The sequence below is a fragment of the Poromitra crassiceps genome (assembly GCF_964638095.1).
Source record: "Poromitra crassiceps genome assembly, chromosome: 1".
Taxonomy (NCBI): Eukaryota; Metazoa; Chordata; class Actinopteri; order Beryciformes; family Melamphaidae; genus Poromitra; species Poromitra crassiceps.
This window is the reverse complement of record NC_139623.1, coordinates 120,079,813-120,100,409: the sequence shown is the minus strand read 5'-3', so window position 1 is coordinate 120,100,409 and position 20,597 is coordinate 120,079,813. Positions and strand designations below refer to the sequence as shown.

Below are 20,597 nucleotides of genomic sequence, written 5' to 3'. Positions count from 1 at the left end.
CATTTCAAAATGTGATTATATATATTTTTTTAACTTGACCTTGACCTTGAGCTCTAGGATAATCACAGCATTGTTAAATAAACTCTCTAGTCTAGAACCAGAATGTAGATACATAAAAATGTATGGGATGTCCAGGTACAGGTGTTTTTCTGAGCCATTTTCAGAAAATAGTGATTGTCATCCAATCGTCAACATTGTCAAAATCACACAAATCTTCAATTCTCAAAAGTTATTCATACACAGCATCATAACCCCCCCCCCCCCCCCACACACACACACACACACACACATTTATGGACAGTGAATTGAAGCATTGGAACAAATATGACGGTACACCACAAATAGATTTTGATCTATTTGATTTTGATCACATATTAATTTCAACGAGTTGAATGAAAACTCCTGCTTTAGGGCTTATACTGTCTTGCCTGAACATCATTCCAATCAAAGTTAGGAAATTCCCCTTTTATTATTTTACTTTTCTCTATGCAAAGCAAATGTTACTTTGTACTTGAGTTCACCCCATGAAGTCATTTTGGTATAGATGGGCCACCATTGTATTTATGCAAGCAGTATTCTACCTACCATTCTACCTGTATGTAGAATATATATAGCGAGACTATTATTTTTTCATCATTGTAAAGCCACAGAACAGTAAGGATATTAATGTGATGTGTGTAGTTCTTCAGATATCTAGGCTCTTTGTTTTGCTCTCAAAGTGCACTTTGATTAATTTTTACTTTAAAATAAATAAATAAATCTCCCTGGGGGGCATGCCCATGGACCCCCCTAGGGGGCTGCGGTCCAGGATATTCTGATTGGGGGCTGAGCTCCCCCCAAAGCTCTAATCCTAAAACTGCCCCTGTTCTAGTCCAGCTGTTCCAGGGGCGACCTCTTTTCCCTTGTTCATTGGGGGTTCCATTTCAGGGCTTGTTGGGTCATGTTTGTGGCAGGTTTTCTGAGGGTGTGTCCAATCCAACTCCACTCTCTGCTTTGAAGTTGAAGGGTAAATGGGATCCTGCATGGCTTGTTCTTTTCCACAAGATCTACATTGCTTACTTTGTCTCTCCACCAGGGGCCATTTGCACAAAACACATTGAGTTAAGATTTTCCTTAATGTCCGAGTTGAGGTTTCCAGAAAATACAATTGGTTGAACAAAACTAAGACTTCCTGTAAGGGCGTTTTCTGCAACCGATTTTATTTTATGCAAACCTTAACTCAGACTTTAATTGTATAAAAAGGGTAATTCCTTTGCTAAATGTATACTTAACCTTGTCCCTATGTCCATTTGAAAAGTTAATGCAGGATTAAAAAAAAAAAAAAAAAGGAGAAAAACACATTCCTTTTTGAGAAGAAAATAACAGGCTTTTATTTTGTTAAAGCAGAGCCTGCTACGTCACAGTGGGGAGTGGCTCCCGCGTGCGTGTCTCCCTCTCCCCTCCCACTGTCATCAATTCCATGGTCAAATCAGTCGCATTTCAGGACAGCTAGTCAGGTCAGGTACGTACGCTAGTCAAAGTCAATCAGTCAGCCAGTTAGTCGGTCGGTCAGTTGGTAGGTTAATCACTAGTTAGTTTTTAGTATATAGTTAGTCAGTCATTTAGTCAGTAGCTGCCTGTAGTAAGTCGTTGTCAGTGAGTTTTGGGTCGGGTGTCGCCAGATTACTGCAGGCAGATAACAAGCTCAGCTCCACTCAGCTGCTGCTACTGCTGCTACTCTGCGTGACACACTCTTTCTATCTCTCTCTCACTCGGTGTGTGTGTGTGTGTGTGTGTGTGTGTGTACCTGTCTGCGCTGTGACACGCTCTCTTTATATCTCTCTCTTTCTCGTCTCTCTCACTCGCTCCGGAGGAGGAAAGAGCGAGTGGAGGGGCCCTCCGCCTTCCGTCAGTCCCCTCTCTCTCACTCGATGTGTGTGTGTGTGTGTGTGTGTGTGTGTATCGAATTACAGTCCGCACCTCGGTGCGCCTCCGCTTGCCCCTTGCTTACAGGCTCCTCCACAACTCTCTCTCCGCGGTCCAATGTTTCGTGGTCTAGCTCTGGGCTGTTCCTGCTCTCTTTGACGCTCAAAATTAGGCTGAGGCCCATCATATGCATGTGCATAAACATTTTCTACCTCCTCTTCCTCCTGAAAACAGGTGTTAGCATCCACAGTGTGTGACTGACAGCCCTGACCTAAGTGACGACAGACAGAGGGACAGACAGAGGGACAGACAGGCATGCCTGGCGACTCCCCTTTCTTGCGTCACAGCTTTGGCGTCCAAGATTTCAAAATAAAAGCACAAAAAGTAAAACGACCCCAGAAGTCACTGTAGTGTATAAGTGTCTGATAGAGAATGGAATTTCCACTCTTCTCCGCTAATGTGATAATTATAACAGCCTATCTAAACCAAATAAATTGAAGCCAGGAGGCCAGGAAGATGTCTTATGAAAGTATATTTATTACCATAACATTCTCCTATACACTGTGTTATAGGAGAGACTGAATCTCAATGTACCATCTGATCAATGTACAGAGTCCAAATATTCAGCCCATGGCTGACAGTTGACATATGCTTTATACTCAGGGAGAGGAGGAAGAGCAGAGAGGAGGGGTATGAACTCTTGGAAATGTGTGTGCGTCCACTTGAGTCTGACAGGGAAACTGTTATCAGTTGTTATTGAACACGATGCACTGCCCAAGGTTTCAGCAAAACGAGAGAAGTCCTCTGCCATGGGTAAATCTATATGTGTGAGATGTCATGTCATGTTAACTTATAGCATAATTATGCGTATGCAATTATTAGGCAACTATTAGCTTATTGAATAAGAAATGCCAATGGAACTTCAAGATTCAAGATTCAAGATTCAAGATTTTTATTGTCACTCCGTAGTACAAGTATCACGTGTGAAATTATTGTGCTGTGAACTCTGTTTACAACATAGTACAAATATAACAGGGCATATGAGTGCAAAAACAACAAAAGACACAACAAGCAATAAGGCAGTAGAGTGATAAGACAAGTCAGAGACAGTGGCATATTCACTGCACATAGGTGCACATGTCATGTGCATACTTGGACATACTTAAACATTTTGAATTCGACGTATTTGACGTATTTTTCTCCAACAGTGTCTTAACTCATTGAGTGCCAGCCACTTTTGGAGAACGGACGCTCCCAGTGCCAGAGTTTCAGAGCGTTTTCAGTGATTTCTCGAGGCCCACAGAATATTGTGTGATATTACTATGTAAACACCGAACACGCACAAAGAACGATGAGACTCTCTTCTATCATCTGCAAAAAAAAGTTTATTGATATCATTTTCCGTTCTTTAGTTATCAGCCGGAGAAGGTTGATTTCAGCAAAAAAACATGTTTCAATTTAGAAGCTGAGATATTCAGCCTTTTGTGAAATTAAGCATTTCAAGCACATCACTGACTCTGAAGGTAATATTTTCTGATGTAATGACACCTCAAAAATAATTTCCTTCAATAAAACAGTGAAAACAAAGGAATTTTGTTTGGCCAAATAATATTTTTTAGCTGCAACCAGCAGCGCTGGCCCCTGCGTGCGCAGACCCTACACCTTCTTGCTGGTCTTGATTTACTGCTGGTGGGCATCAGATATTCTAGCTTGTTTGCCTGTCTCTGTCTATCGAGCCTGCTGTCTGGGTCTGTGTTTACTGTCAATGGTTGTAGCCTATGCTGCCCTGCGTGCCCCACCCCCCTCCTCCTCCTCCGTGGGAGTGTCTGGTGGCTCTGCTGCGTTTGCTCTGCGTTTGCTCTGCACTGAAAAGTGCGCTGCACCCCGCTTTTTCACAGGATGTCGCCGGCTCCCAGCTGAGAATAATGTAACTTTTCAGAAAGACGCTGGTGTCGGCAACTAAATCATATGGAGGGGCTATCGCAGCGGAGACGGAGGGGCTCAATTGTGGCAGCAGATTGACTGCTGTTCACAGGCACAGCTAACGTTATGCTTCATGCATATCGATGCGATTTCCATTTCCCCATGACTTCTTCTCTCTTTTTTCCTCGCCTTTCTCTAATCTGGAGAGCACTGTCGCCACCTAATGGGTCGGTAAAATAGGTTATACACATTCAACATGCCCCAAAATTTTACAGGAGATGGATCTGGCTTTGATCCACGTCCCACCGTCAAAAAACGCAATTGACGACTTTAGTCGTCATTCGCACTCAACGTTACTGTCCGAATTGACGACTAAAGTCGTCATTGGCACTCAATGAGTTAATGTGAAAATCCAGTTCCTCCATAATTCACCTACACATTGACTGATTGGGGTCTCTAACCTGCACCATGCTCTTTAAGGAGAATCTTAACTTAAGGTGTTTTTGTTCAACCAGCCCCAGATGTTTAGTATTCTCCTGAGGTAGGTGTTAGTGAATGTTTGCAGCCTGTTTTATTATGTTTTGTTGTTCTTCATGTCTCTGATCCATACAGCATCACCTGCTTCACATGAGATGTGATGCGCAGTGTTGGGCACTAGCTAGCTACTAGCTTAACTACATTTCTCAGTAGCGTGGTGGTAGCTTAAATGGATACGCCACTTTTTCGGGAGTTTAGCTCATTTGCCATATCCCCCCCACATAACCAAGGTACACCATGCCTTTACTGTCACTGTCCGAGCAGTATACAGTGAGCTACAGTCGTGACGTTAGTAAGTATCGCCTTAGAATGGACTGAACAATGAACAATACCTGAATTTGTGCCTCTCACTCTTCACTTCACTTTGAGATGAAGGTATGTTATCAGTCACCTGGAAAACATTTACAACCACATTAAAACACATGACCACAATCACAGAACTAATGCACATGTCATTATAAACACCACTGAAAGAGTGACAGCTTATTTTTACCTCTGTCTCATTGTCATGCTCTCCCTCTTGGTTGGCTCAGTGAATGGATCCTACAAGGAGGTGAACAAGGAAACAGTGAGTCCTATCAAGATCAAAAATCAATGTGGACATGCAAGTTTCCATGAGTCGAGCTTCAGGTGTGTTGAGAAGACACATCCAAAGAAAAATAAAGAGCAAATTGTGTAATTGACTTAACATCACAGAACTACTTCAAGCTTGGTTTACCGGACCTAATCAACTTTGAACCGCTTGGCTATCATCTCTGCCTGGGGAGAGGCTGATGTCTTGGTGGCTGGAGGGGAGGGGTTTCGCTGAGTGGGAGACCACTGGTGGACCCTTCAATGCATGTGCTGTTTGTCTCTAATGCAGACTCCTGTAGCGAATCACAAAACTGATTTTATAGATACCAATTTTCTAGACAATCTTCAGTGTTTAACTGGTTTTTGAACATCTTACAGCAGGTGCTACTTCTGCTATCGTGACAGGACTGAGCATGACAGGAAATAGATCCAAAGCAAAATACAGAGCAAATTGTTTCATTGACTTGGGGTGACAGAACCATTTAAGCCTAGTTTAACCAGACTTTATCAGCTCTGGACTTGGTTGGCGTCTCTGACTGGGGAGATCCGTGTCTTTAGTGGCTGATGGGCTCATGCTGGGAGGGGGGGTCTTGCTGAGCGGAATACTACTGGAGGACCCTTCTGTGCATGTGCAGTCTGTCTCTGAAGCAGTTCAGTTCAGTTCAGTTCACTTTATTTATACAGGAAGGGATAAAAATGACATTTCACATGTACATTTAACTGGCCTGACTCAGTTACAAACTGGTTTTCAGCAGGTTCCTGTTCTGCAGTACACTAAACAAAAAATAATTAGTATACAAGAACATGTTCAATTTCGCTACATACAATATTGCAGACCTAACAAAAACAAATTACATTTACAGACATTCATTCATTCATCAATACAGCAGAAAGCAGACTCCTGTAATGAACCATAAAACAGATTTTATAAATACAAACTTTGTAGCCAGTTCTCAGTGTTTATGTGGTTTTGACTGACATCTTATCGCAGGTACTATACTTATGCTAAAATGACAGGCCCAATATATGAGATCCAAAGAAAATTGTCTCATTGACTTAGCATCACAGAAGTTCTCCAGACAAAGTTGACTAAACTTTATCAGCTTTGAGCTTCTAGGCTGGTGTCTCTGGAGAGAGCCCTGTCTCTTTGCAACTGGTGGTATAGTCTCAAAACAGACGGTTGGCTCCCGCAATTTTCAAATGCTTCCGTCTAAACATCTGAACTTCAAGCAGGGAAAACTTGGCCAAAACGGAAAGGGAAACTCAGGGAAAATAATCAGCAATGATAGGCAGCCTATGTCGCGCCTAAAGCCAGGTGATTTGAAAAATACGAGCAGATCCATTCGTATTTCTCCAATCATCTGCATCGGTTCGAACTTCCTCCATTCTGAAGCGTCCCCCCCCCCCCCCCTCAACTTCCTTTGACCAGGCTCTGTGGATGTGAAGGACAGACGGTTCATGGTGAATTCACAGAATGTAGAAGAGACAGTCTGGCTTGAGAGACTAGGCCATGGTGGGAGGGGCGTTTGGCTAGGTGGCACCATGGCAGTGATGGAGCACTGAATGAGTTGTGAGATTCACTGTGTGTGTGTGTGTGTGTGTGTGTGTGTGTGTATGTGTGTGTGTGTGTGTGTGTGTGTGTGTGTGTTGCATCCGTACCCGTGTAGAAGCTTCTGGACATAGATGACAAGGCATGCTGAAGAGGCCTGAGGCTTGGCCCCTCCCTCTATTCCATGCATTGAGACCATAGGGAATAAAATAATAAATAAAAAAAGTAAAAAAATGTCAGCGTTAGAATAAAATGCCAGCATGTTACGTTTCTGCAATCCACAGATAAATAGAATATCACGTTTCTGAACCACATATCACATTTCTAGATACGTGTATATCAATGTTACACATGTCAAAGAAAATGGAGTCTGCTATTGAAATAGTGCTGTGGCCAGTAAGGGTATGTGCAGGGCCGGTTCCAGAACAAGATGACTAGGGGTGCATCCTAGAAGGGGTGCAGATGCCCGGCCAAAGGCCGGGCCCACTCGATTTCTTTTTTTGACATGTTATTTTACTAAAAATAATGCATTTGACCATCATTTCAAGTAGAATGATACCACCCAAGCAAGAATATTTTCAAGTGTTTCAAGTGCTTTACTGAAATATTTGGACCATATAATGATAATACAATTATCTCAACCTTAAAAGTTTACATATAGGTGCCAAAAAGCCATAAAATCACATCAAAGAACAAAGAAAAACAACAACCATAATTCAAATTTAAACAGTAAGTGTGCAGCTGTAGCATTTATAAAAAAAAAAAAAAATAAAAAAAATAAAAATAATAATAATACTTTTCAACTGAGCATGCAGACAATTAAAATAAGGGTGCAATGCATGCTTTTGCACCCCCGTAGAACCGGGCCTGGGTATGTGGTCGGCGTGGATGGGGGGTGTAAACACCTGCCTTTCACACCGGAGAGCCGTGTTCGCATCCCAGTCATGGTCACAGCGTTTCTGAAGTCAACATTTCAATCGTGATGCACATTATAAACATTTTTTATTTAAGACCAATCTGGGAACCCAGAGTCTATTTTTATTGGAAAAATAGATGCTGGGACAGCCCTACCGTTTTCCCAGCTTCCTGTACAGAGCACCTCTCCTTCCGCGTCCATGCCCCACTGTTGTCTAAATAGCAAATTGCACCGCGACTTTCCAGTAATTTTCCACTGTTGTTATAAGACGAGTTGCCGTCTTCTATGCAGTTTTAACATTATTAGTGAATAGCCGAAATGGATGCGCAAAAGGAAAGCAGAACTGACGGAGAAGCCTCACTTCCTTTTCCGAATCAAACCTTGCTCGAGTGACATCACAATTGCTTGAGGACATCACTGATGACATCACAAAGGCTCAAATAACATCACTGATATATGTCCTTTATTTACACATTTAAATACATGTGTCATCAAAATGCACTCTGGCAGTTTAAAATGAGCAAACTGAATTGCAGTGCACAATACATATTAAATATTAAAATGTGTTCAATATCTAAAAATCACAGTAAAGCCAGAAACACAGTAACACAGGATTGCTCTTATTTGTGTCCATTCAGCAATCTGACCATGGAGGGTATAGGACTCTTTTTGTAGCGCTCTGTTTTACACTTGATGTCTCTCAGCCGTGCTCCTTGTCTTGTCCTTGCTCCTTCTCTCTCAGCGCACGTTGGTGGGAGCCAGCTTGAGAAATCTGTGGACGTTTGGAGTTTGAGTGCAAAGTTCAGGCACAGCTCCTCTCGTCTCTTCTGCAGAGGTTGGATGTTGAGGGTCTGGCAGGCCTCAGAGTAGGATCTGTAGTCAGAACCCAGGATGATCATGAGTGCCCTTTTTTGGACTCTTTCTAGGGCCTGGTTCTGTTTGCTGGTTATGCTGAAGTGCCACACGACCGCCGCATACTCCAATACTGGGCGGATGTACGTTATATACAGTGTCTTCAGATCATCTGTTGGGATGCCAAACTTTTGCAGTCTCTTTAGGATGAACATGCGTTGATTTGCTTTTTTTGTAGTTGCATTCACCTGCATGTCCCATCTGAAGTCTGCCTGCACCCACAACCCAAGGAGCTTAGTGGCTGGCACGCTCTCTAACACAGCACCACCAATACTCAAGTCGGGCAGGGGGGGTGGCTTCTTTGCAAAGCAGACATTGAGTACTTTGCAGTGCACTTAAGGGGGTTCAGTTTCATCCTGTTTGCCTCTGTCCAGGCTGATAGCTCATCCAGATCATTTTGCATGATGCTGGGTTCCTTTATCTTTCTAACCTCTAATAGATTTAAATCATCCACAAACTTCCACCTTTCCGCTCTTGCTGATAATGAGGCACCATTTATTTTAGCAAGGAAGAATAGTGGACCCAAAATTGTCCCTTGTGGTAGGCCACAGGAAAGAGTGATCCATTCAGAAAGGCTAGTTTGATACCTCACACGCTGCCGTCTTTCTGTCAGAAAGTTGCACACCCATGGGAGTAGCTCTGGGCGAACTCCTAACTCCCACAGGTCAGCAACTACTAGCGTGTGGTCAACTCTGTCGAACGCTTTAGAGAAATCTGTAAGAACTAAGCTGCACACTGTTCCACTTATATCTGCTGCCTCACATAATTTGTGATAGATATTTACAAGGCAGTGGGTTGTAGATTGTCCCTTCAAACAGCCAAATTGCTGTGAGTCTATGTTTTGTGTTTTGTGATGACATCACTTCTGTCACAAATCATGACTGACACCGCCCGGACAGACAAAGCCCACTTAGCCAATTTTAACTAAAAAAAGATTGCTGTCTTTTATTAATTATTATGGTTTCATTGTCTGAAAAATATTTTGGAATTCTGATTTTGGATATTGTGTAAGTAAAGTTTACTGTGATCCTCATTATCATAAATCTATAAATAGGTTCAGTTCAATTTTTTTTCTTCCTATAGACATGATTCCTCTCTCCAAATTTGACCAACTAGGGATCTCTCTAGGCTCGCCCGTCCTGCAGCTCGCCAAGCTGGCCCTGCAGCTTGCATTTGCAGCTCGGCCGCTGCGCGGCCTTGCCCGCAACTCAGCATCTGTGTGGCCAATGAGACCAGCATCACTGATGATGTCATCAGTGGGATTTATGACATCACGGATGATGTCACAGTGGGATTTATGACATCACTGATGATTTCACAGTGGGATTCATGACATCACAGTGGGACAATCACAGTGGGACAGAGAAACAAACAGAGCCCCATCTCCCATTTATATACTGATGATGATGATGATACAGTATTTTGTCCCCATGAGTATCAGTTGGAAAACCGTAGGCCTACAGTATTCCAGATGTGCTGGAATTCCCTTTTCTTGATCACTGAGATAAAATTGATTTGGCATGAAGTTGATTAAATGTAAAAAAAAAAAAAAAAAAGGTTAGGGTTAGGGTTAGGTACAGGTACAGGTACGGTACAGTATCAGAATCAGAATCAGAATCAGAATCAGAATCAGAAAGACTTTAATGATCCCCGGGGGGAAATTGGACAGGTTACAGTAGCTCGCACTCAGAACACACATAGCACAAAATAAAACAGTAGTAAAATGCGATAAAGTAAGCAAAAATAAAGTAGAGTAAGTAGAGTAAAGTATAATAAAGTATAATATAAAGTATAATAAGTAGGATGTACATTATGTGTCAAATTGCAGTTATTGCACACTGGACTTATATTAAGTCAGCTTGCCCATTACACGTGGCTCAGCTAAGGCACAGTTAACCTATCGGCTGACTCAGTCTCAGGGAGACTGAGCGTCTCCGAGGTGCTCTTTTAAGTGAGGCGTTAAAGAGTCCAATGGCCACAGGCAGGAATCATCTAGGTAGGTGCATCTAGGTGGGATCAGCCTCTCACTGAACGTGCTCCTGTGTTTGACTAGCACGCCGTGGAGTGGGTGCGAGTCATTGCTCATGATGGAGCGTAGCCTGGACAGCGTTCTCTTCTTCGACACCGCTGTCAGAGAGCCCAGCTCCAGCCCCACCATGTCCCTGGCCTTACGGATCAGTTTGTTGAGTCTGTTGGCGTCCGCTGCCTTCAGCCTGCTGCCCCAGCACACAATAGCATACAGGAAGGCACTAGCCACCACCGACTCATAGAACATCCTCAGCATGGTCCGGCAGACGTTGAAGGACCTCAGCCATCTCAGGAAGTAGAGACGGCTTTGCCCCTTCTTGTAGAGTGCATCAGAGTTCTTAGCCCAGTCCAGTTTATTGTCGATGTACACTCCAAGGTACTTGTAATTCTCCACTATGTCAACACTGACCCTGTGGATTGAAACAGGGGTCACCGGAGCCTTGACCCTCCTCAGGTCCACCACCAGCCCCTTTGTCTTAGACACGTTGAGCTGCAGGTGGTTCTGCTCACACCATGTGACAAAGTTGGCCACCACATCCCGATACTCTTCTTCATCGCCATCTTTGATACATCCCACTATCGCAGAGTCGTCAGAGAACTTCTGAAGGTGGCAAGACTCTGTGTGGTAGGTGAAGTCCGTGGTGTAGATGGTGAAGAAGAAGGGAGAGAAGACCGTCCCCTGTGGTGCTCCCGTATTGCTGACCACTCTGTCTGACACACAGTTCTGCAAGCGCACATACTGTGGTCTGCCAGACAGGTAGTCCACAATCCAGGACACCAGGGGGGCATCCACCCGCATCGCTGTCAGCTTCTCACCAAGTAGAGCCGGCCTGATGGTGTTGAAAGCACTGGAGAAGTCGAAGAACATGACTCTCACAGTGCTAGCCGGGTTGTCAAGGTGGGCATAGGCGCTGTTGGTCAGGTAGATGACAGCGTCCTCCACACCCAGTTGGGGCTGGTAAGCGAACTGGAGGGGGTCAAGGGATGGTTTGACCATAGGCCTGAGCTGCTCCAGGACGAGTTTCTCCAGGGTCTTCAAGCTACTTTTATTTTTGCATGTAGCTTAGCTTGCTACATTTCCATGGGGATAGCTTCAATGTAGTGAAGCTATATTTTAATGTAGAGTAGCTGGTAGCTTAGCTTACTACATTTTCCGAGTAGCTTGTCCAACACTGGTGATGTGTTTGGTGTTGATTGATTGTTTTGAACTCCAGATCTTCCTGAGCATGTTGAACACCACCCTAGCCTTATTGATTGTGCTTTTTATGTCAGCATCTGTCCCTCCGGTGTTATCCACAATCCTGCCACCTCCTCTAGGGCAGTGCTGAGCACGAGGATAGGGTTGCTGGTTTTGGAGTGGACCTTCTTCAACTGTGTCTTTGCTGTATTAGTTGTAAGACCAAGGGCCCTTCACAAATGTGCTAATTAGCGCTTGCGCGGTTTTTAATGCTGGGCGCTGCGCAATTTGGAGGTGTGCGCAAGACCTCTGCTATTCTCCGTGCCCCGCAAAAAAAGGATTAAATAGGCGTGCTTAAGGCAAGAATAATTCACAGGTGTGGCCATGTGCCGGCTGGGCATTAGATCAATCAAACCAATCAGACTCTTATCTCCCATTCCCTTTATTACTGTTTGTGCGATGCGTAATTTGGACATATCAACACCATCACATCATAGACATCAAGACTTTTAAAAACATCTGTGATTTGCAGCTTTTAATTGATGCAATTCGGGCTCTTTGTTTGACTGGGAAATAGAAACGTGTTTGCCATGGAGAAACAGGGACATTTGATTAACAAAAATTATTTTGCAAGTATAGGCTACAATATCTGTGCATTCTGCAGAGCTTAAATGCTGGTTTCTCTCCCACTCCCTCTTTGTATTTCTTCCTACTTATGTTTTCAGAGCACATCTGACAGGTTTATAATTCCTTGAGCAAGACACTGAACCCCTAACTGCTCCCGACGAGCAGTTAGCGCCTTGCATGGCTGCAGACGCCGTCGGTGTGTGAATGGGTGAATGTGAGGTATTCATGTAAAAGCGCTTTGGGTAGTCGATAGACTATATAAAATGCGCTCTTTAAATACAGTCCATTTACCATTTACCATAATTCATTTTTGAGTATTGCCAGTAGTAGAGTATTCCCGGTCATATCTCTCTCTCTCACACACACACAAACACACACACACACACACGCACGCACGCACGCACGCACGCACGCACGCACGCACGCACGCACGCACGCACGCACGCACGCACACACACACACACACACACACACACACACACACACACACACACACACACACACACACACACACACACAAAGGCCTCTCACAACCAGCTTATGGACATGACCTAGGCTACCAAATATGAAAACTAGAAGTTTACACCTGTAGCCCAGCTGTGAAATGGTCTGTTCTAGCTGTTGGTATTTCATCATCTTGGTTTGAAAGGCCTCCTCTAGGCTGTGATCAAAGGTACAGCCAACCTGTAGAACAGGGGTGCCCAAATTCTTTCCCATGAAGGGCCAAAACTCAATCTGGGTGGAGGGCCGAGGGCCAAAAATAAACGTTGTGGAATTACATTAAAATGTATTGTGTTTTATAGAAAATTCTAACATTCTAAATAACATTTCAATATAATAATCTACTTTTTATCTGTTTGGTAATTGTAATAATTTGCAAGTGGTTATATATATTAAAAAAAACATCTGCATTTGTGGGGAGCTTAAACATTTAATCAGTAAACACCCCGTTAAAAACAGTTGTATTTTCCACCTTGGTAATCAAGAGAGAAATTTGACTTAATTCACAACTTGAAAAATCCTCAAGGTACTTTGAAAATCAGCTTTATTGTCCATCTTTTGTAAACAATTTGCCATGACAATTTGACAAAAACATGTAATATCCTGGTTGCTGATGTGGTTCCTCCTCTGGTCGTTAAAGGCGCCTGTTCACTGGTTGGAATAGCGTGAACCTCCCACGTGCTATGTCCTACCGGTGAAGCTTCCTCTGTCAGGTGAAAAGAAGTGGCTGGCTAACTGCCCATGTCTCGGAGGAAGCATGGAGCCAGTTTCGGCTCTCCCCAGATCGGCAGTAAATAAATTAAGTTAGCACTAATGGGGGATAAAATATGGGATAAAAAAATGGGGGGGGGGGTAAAAAAAATAAATAAAAAAATGTCCCCTCCCAAATCCGTGGCGGGCCAAAACAAACAGAGCGCCCCAAATTGGTCACCACTGCTCTAGAACAAACACCTCTCTACGATTTTCATTGACAACAACAACATCAGGAGTGTTAGCTGGGATATTCGAGAACACATCTGAATTGTCACTACACAGACTGAACATGCTCGGCTTCACAATAGAATGTTTAAAAAGCGGTATTGAAGACCCGAAAATAGAAGAGATATCTTTTGATATCAGATCCACTAATCTGTCATGCCTACATATGTTAAGCCCTTTGTATGCATGGCAACCATTTAAGATGTGAGCCATGGTTTCAGTGATCTGTTCATGACCATGATGTATACAGACACACACACACACACACCCACACCCACACCCACACACACACACCCACACCCACACCCACACACACACACACACACACACACACACACACACACACACACACACACACACACACACACACACACACCATGCCACCTGCTATTTGGTGTGTATTTCAGTACAGTAATTGTCGCACGCAGCTGCCTGGAGCTGCAGGCATTGAAGAGAAGGCGGGAAATGATGTATGGTGGCAGAACAAAAAAAGATGCTCACAATTCTCGAATGAATTGTTGAACTAAACCCATTTTCATCAATCCCTTTCGTCATTCATGCCCATCAAGTGTGAAGGTGTTCACGAAAGAACTGGGTCTTGAGTCTCTTCGTAAAGAGAGAGACTCAGCAGATCGGATGGAGTTTGGTAAGTCGTTCCACCACCGGGGAACTACAGAGGAGAAGAGTCTAGCTAGTGACTTTAGTGGCAGAAGTGCCAGGAGCCTTTCATTGGCAGAGCGTAGTGTGCGGGAGGGAGTGACCTGAATGAGGGAGTTCAGGTAGGCAGGTGTTGTTTTTGTTGCAGTTTTGTAAGCGAGTGTCAAGGCTTTGAATTTGATGCAGGCAGCCACTAGGATTTAGTGGAGGGGAAAGTGTTAGTGGTCACATGCTAAATAGATTAGCTGGGAAAGCTTGCATCAGTGCGACATCTTAACCCTAGAACACTAACGTGATTTAAAGTCACACCATCACTAACGTCGGGTGTTTTTCACCCGATGCAATATACCCCATAAAACATACTTCTCATCAAAATATCTTAAAGTACAACAATACATGGCAAATTGAGGTACTCTTCTTTTGTTTTTAAATGTGAAATATCACAAAAAACACAAGAAAGTTTATTATGGGGGACACTATAAAAAATATGTCAAATTTGGGAAAAATGAGGTAATCGTTATAAAAAAAATCCCCCCCCCAAAAAAACAGGAGCTCCCAACTTCTCCTTCGGTCCACCCCTTCATGGGACTTGTGTGGTGAAAAAAAAAAAAAAGTCACCACAATACCATTGTAACTAACCCGAAGATATTTTACCCTCTATCACTAACGTCGGGTGAAAATCACCCGAACACGTAGCCGGTAGAAAAAACCATGAATGGGAGCAGGGAAACAAACTATACATTCAATGACGTCAGTGAGCATCCTGAAGGTACCTAAGGACCCGCCCACCTCAGACAGCAGCAAGACAATGAAAATCACGTGAATTCATTTGTCCGGGTGAAAATCACCCGACGTTAGTGTTCTAGGGTTAATGAAACATGCTTGAGGTCTGATGTTCCCCCTCCTGCCTCCCACCCATTAGGCCGGACTCCTCGGGGTTCGAACACGTGTTTGTCGGGGAGACGAGAGGAGGCCGGACCGTCATCGGCTTTCACAACTGGATCCAGCTCTACTTACAGGAGAAGCTGGGACACATTGATTACAAAGGCTACAGTGTCAATGCTAATTCACCCCAGGTAAGCTGCTTCTGTCTGCATCTTAGGTGTAAAGTACTTGGGCAAGGGTATAGTTCAACACTTCTGTATCATCATCATCATCATCATCACTTTATTGTCAGACACAAGGTCCAATAAAAAAACACACAATACATGTAAAACAAGGTAAACAACACAATAAGAACACTAGCAAATCAACAATACTACAATAAGGCACTGTACCAATGTTTCCAGATGGAAGACAGGTATCTAGTGTCACTGAGATTGGGTTGAGACAGCAACATAATGAGCATATTCTGAGACATATTCAGACGACAGATAAACCTATACATCAGGTTTCTCAACAGGGCATGAAAGGTGCTCACTCCTGCTCCACAAAACATTTCACTGGCGCTACTACACCTTGGCTTCCTAAGAAGGATCCTCAGGCAGTCATTATAAGCAACATGGAGCTTTTTAATGCTAGCCTGCTTATACTTGACCCACAGGGGGGCAGTATACAGAGGAGTACAGTAGGCTCTAAACAGGTTAACCTTTACATCATCTGAGCAAAAATAAAACTTCTTCCTCAGCATGTTAGCTTGAGCATACAGTGCACGCCTCTGTCTGTACATGTCATCATCATCACTCATTTGATCAGTTATAATATGACCCAAATATTTAGTTTGACAGCAAACTGCCAGCACCTGCCCAGACAAATAAAAAGAAGGAAAGGAGAGATCCTTATCATCTCTTGTTCTGGAGATCATAGTGACACTCTTTTTAGCATTGTGTTTCACATCAAAACGACCTCCATAGTCAGAACAGATATTCAGCAACTGTTGGAAACCAGTACTGCTTGGAGACAGGATAACCAAATCATCGGCATACATAAAGTGATTTACAGTGGTGTTACCAATCACATATCCCGTTCGGCAGCTGCTGAGCTGTACAGAGAGTTCATTCATATATAAATTGAACAGGGCGGGGGAAAGAAGCCCCCCCTGACGGACGCCATTGCCGACACCAAAAGGAGCAGAGACCGTATTACCCCACCTTACCTGCATGGTCTGGTTAGCATACCAGAATGCCAGGATTCTAATGATGCTATCAGGCACGCCCCTCTCAGTTTTAAAAATAGTTTCTGGTGGTTAACTCGGTCGAATGCCTTAGAGGCATCAATAAACCCCACTAAAACAGAGGAATGCTTACCTTTATACTTAAGCAATATAGCATGAGAGCTAGTGTGTTGTGGCAAATATATCCCGCTGATCAGTTGTTATCCCACTCGGCCTGCGGCCTCGTGGGATAACAACTGATCAGCGGGATATATGCCACAACACACGCTGCTCGAGTGCTATATTGCTTTTATAAAACGGTTTCCAAGTATGATAATATAAATATAATAATAATACTATAAGTCCGACTGGCATGGTATTCTGATAGAGTCAGTTGAAACACTACTGTAAGGCGGGACCTCTAGCAAGAGGATAGACATGCGGGTGATTTGATTGGATCGTTCTGGAGACTGAAGTTGACATTGGCCAATCCTGGCGCTTGCTGAGAAGCTGAGAGCTTTCTGGAAACCCCGACAGGCAGCTCGAGCACAGCGCTGCATTCTCAGCGCTTGCTGAGAAGCTGAGTGCTTTCTGCAAAGCCCGACACCAACTAACGTTACGGGGTTAAATGCGGGGTTAACAGCCTTTTTTTTGCAAAGAAGACATTAGCCCGCATCTATTCTTGTACAAAACATAATTTTCTGCGAAGTATTAGTAAAGTTATAAGCGAAGATCGATTCACAAGGATCTGACAGCTGTCTCCGCCATTTGTTTTTTTTGAGGTAACCAAAGGCTTTTAGTAAGAGAGTTGCCATGGCAACCAATAACCCATGGCCATGGGTTATTGGAGTGGGTTATTCTATTTATACAATGGCTGTGAACCAATCAGATTGCTTGATTTGAGAGAGCCGTTTTATAAATATCAATAACCTCTTTCAATGCATAGATACAGAGGTCAGTGCCATGCTTGGCTTTGAATCCAAATTGATTGTCAGACGTGACTAAAAAGGAACTTAAATGATCTAATAAAATTCTCTCTAAAACTTTAGAAAGTACACTGGCCAGTGCAATAGGTGGGTAGTTGTCCACACTCCCCACCTTACCTGCCTTGTCCTTGATGACTGGCACCAAAGTGACCGACAACAAGGAGTCCGGCAGCAGCCCATGTGTCATGAGGCCTGTAAAACAGATGGAGAGCAGGACAGCCACCCTGGGGCTCGCATGTTTAAGATGCTCTGCCGAGATATTATCTTGGCCGCTGGCTTTGTTATCGGCCAGCTGAGTTATAGCTTGAAGCACCTCGTTAACTGTAAAACCAACCATTGTTAGGGATGCTGCTCACTGGCAACGGATCACTTTTTACACAGTTAAACACAGCAGAATAATGCTGCCTCCACAGCTCAGCTATGTCAGCAGCACCAGAGACTCCCTCAATCGTGCCAGGTAGCAGCGCTCCGCACACTCGATTCCTAAGCTCGCCCGCGCAGTCTCTCCCCCCTCTCTCCCTCAGTCTCTCTCCCTCAGTCTCTCTCACCCTCTCCTCTCTCTCTCCCTCTCCTTTTCTCCCTCAGTCTCTCTCCCCCTCTTCTCTCTCCCTCAGTCTCTCTCCCCCTCTTCTCTCTCCCTCTATCTCCTCCTCTCCCTCTCCCTCAGTCTCAGACAAACAAACAGACAGAGCACTACCTCCCTTTTAATAATAATAATATTCGCAGCTCGGCCACTGTGCGGCCTTGCCCGCAACTTGGCTGCTGTGTGGCCAATGAGACCAGCATCACTGATGATGTCAGATTCATGACATCACTGATGTCATTAGTGGGATTTATAACATCACTGATGATGTCATAGTGGGATTTATGACATCATTGATGATGTCACAGTGGGATTTATGACATCACTGATTATGTCACAGTGGGATTTATGACATCTTGATGATGTCACAGTGGGATTTATGACATCACTGGGATTTATGACATTACTGATGATGTCACAGTGGGATTTATGACACTTATGATCACTGATGATAGATAGAAGATGGTATGGTATGGTATACAATGTATCCGCCTACCTATTTGCCCCTGTGTGAGATACTATGTTTCTATGTGTCTGTCTCTCTTGGACTGTCGTATTCTCTCTCTTTTATAGGAGAATACATCTTGTACATTTTTAAAGCTGATGAATCTTTGTATCCTCCTGTCTCGCTTTCAGCAACGATCATTACGTTTCAGCCCATCACCCATCTATACGTTTGACACATATCTCTCATCTGTCTGCACTTTCTTCTCTGTCCTCTATAAGCCCTTTTAGTATGGTTTATTAAAATCATTAACTCAACACAGTATAGCCATGGTTTATTTGAGGTGAGCAACAACATATTCAACCGCTGTGCAGTGTTTTCCCCCCAGCTGTACACAGGCTTCCATCGCCCATCATCAGATTAATTTCTGATAGTTTAAAAAAAAGTTTACTTTTGTATCATATATATATATATATTTTATAATCTCCAGATTTAGTTGCATGATTTAAGAATGCTTGTCATTTAGCTTGAGCTGTTATGTTTGCTTTTTCTCACTTTTGATAATGCTATTCACCTAATATCGCTCAACATCTACAGTAGTTAATTTCACAAAGTATAAACTACTGGGGGCACTGAATGATTTTGGTCTATGTTCTCATCACCACTTCATGGAAATGTTGACAACACAAGTAGGACACTGACAGGACATCTGTGACAGTCACATCATGTGTCTCACGCTCACCTCCTGTTCACCCCTCTTTCTTTTTCTGTCTGTCTTTCTCCCTCTTCAGACTGATGGCCACATGCTGCTGCTACCTGCTACATCAATGACCTCTCTGTCTCACTCTCATGTCTAACTCCTGTGTCTAACTCACTTGTCCTCCACAGACTGATGACAACACACACATGCAGCCACTCTCTCTCTCTCTCTCTCTATATATATATATACAGTATATATATATATATATAGAGAGAGAGAGAGAGAGAGAGAGAGAGAGATATGTATATATTTACTTGTGTCTCCCTTTCCGCTCTCATCACTGATGACAAAATCTATGCTGTTTTACCTGCAGCCTGATGAGAACAAGCACATCCTGGCACTACAGTTCAGCTGGAAGAACGGCATCAAGCCAAAAGGCAGCATCTTCATCGGCGTCAGTCCGGAGTTTGAGTTCGCCCTCTACACTCTCTGTTTCCTCAACTCACCCAACGAGCGCGTCAAAGTCCAGTTCAGTTTCTACGATGTGGAGATCGTTTGCCACCACTACAACCAGAAGCATATAGGCACCACCTATCCTGTGCTCGTTAAGTACCAGAACCACAAATAACTAACCAAAATCGAGGTAGAACTTCTAGGAAAACACACACAACGCTTGCATACAAAGTGTCACAGGTATTGTTGTCTTTTTATTTTAGATAAAGATACAATAAAACCTTAAAAGACCCAGTTACATTTGTATTTCTTTTTTATTGCACACAGAACACTAAGTGAGGTTGTGATTGTGATGATGATTACACAAATGATTTAATTCAACAGTTGATATTCATGGTGCTGCTGCTGTGCAGTTATGCATGGTGTTATTATGTCCCAAAGCGTTAATTTTGGCTATAACATATACATTTAAAAATATTTGTTTCTTTAATAAAGTAGGGATGTGTGAGATTTTAATTCTAGCCTATTTCAATAGCCTATATCAGAATTGTCCACTCGGATTAAGCTATTGTTGCATGGTGCAATTGCAGGAAAAGGAGGTTACTGTATAGCCTACTGGCCGGCACAACTTTCTCAAAAGCAATCTACTGTTACCTCACACCACAGACCTGTATGGTTGGGAATTATGTAGCCTAATAAAACCATGACAAACAAATTCTCATTTTTAAATCAAGGTGTGTTTTTTCTGCAATGTAGGCTATAGTTGAAAATCAATGTGGCATTCTGAGGAGGGAAGAGTGTGTGTGCGCGCAAGGTGTTGGAGAGAGAGTGACATCCATGCCGTGCGTAATGTGCGTAATGAGAGTGACATCCATTCCATGCATAACGCCTGGCATAGTGGTTTTTTTTTGCGTTAAGACCTGCTATTTGGTGGCATTAAAATTTAGAGCACCAAAGTCCCTTTTTTCTAACACATTGCGCTGTAACGCCTATTGGCACGGGTAACGCCCAAACCTGTGTTTGCGCTCGGGACATGGCGATGGTATCTTCGCCAG

At 43.4% G+C, this 20,597-nt stretch overlaps 1 protein-coding gene across 1 annotated transcript in view; it reads left to right on the top strand.

Annotated features, from left to right (window-relative positions):
* The window catches only part of endou2 (endonuclease, polyU-specific 2), a gene marked incomplete at both ends in the record, with an annotated part of 29,545 nt that extends 9,828 nt beyond the window's left edge, over positions 1-19,717 (top strand). The window contains 2 exons of the mRNA XM_083632781.1: positions 15,206-15,359; positions 19,463-19,717. Of these exons, the coding sequence (XP_083488907.1) occupies positions 15,206-15,359; positions 19,463-19,717 (409 nt within the window). The remainder of the gene's footprint in view (positions 1-15,205; positions 15,360-19,462) is intronic.
* Between the last annotated feature and the right edge of the window lie 880 nt (positions 19,718-20,597).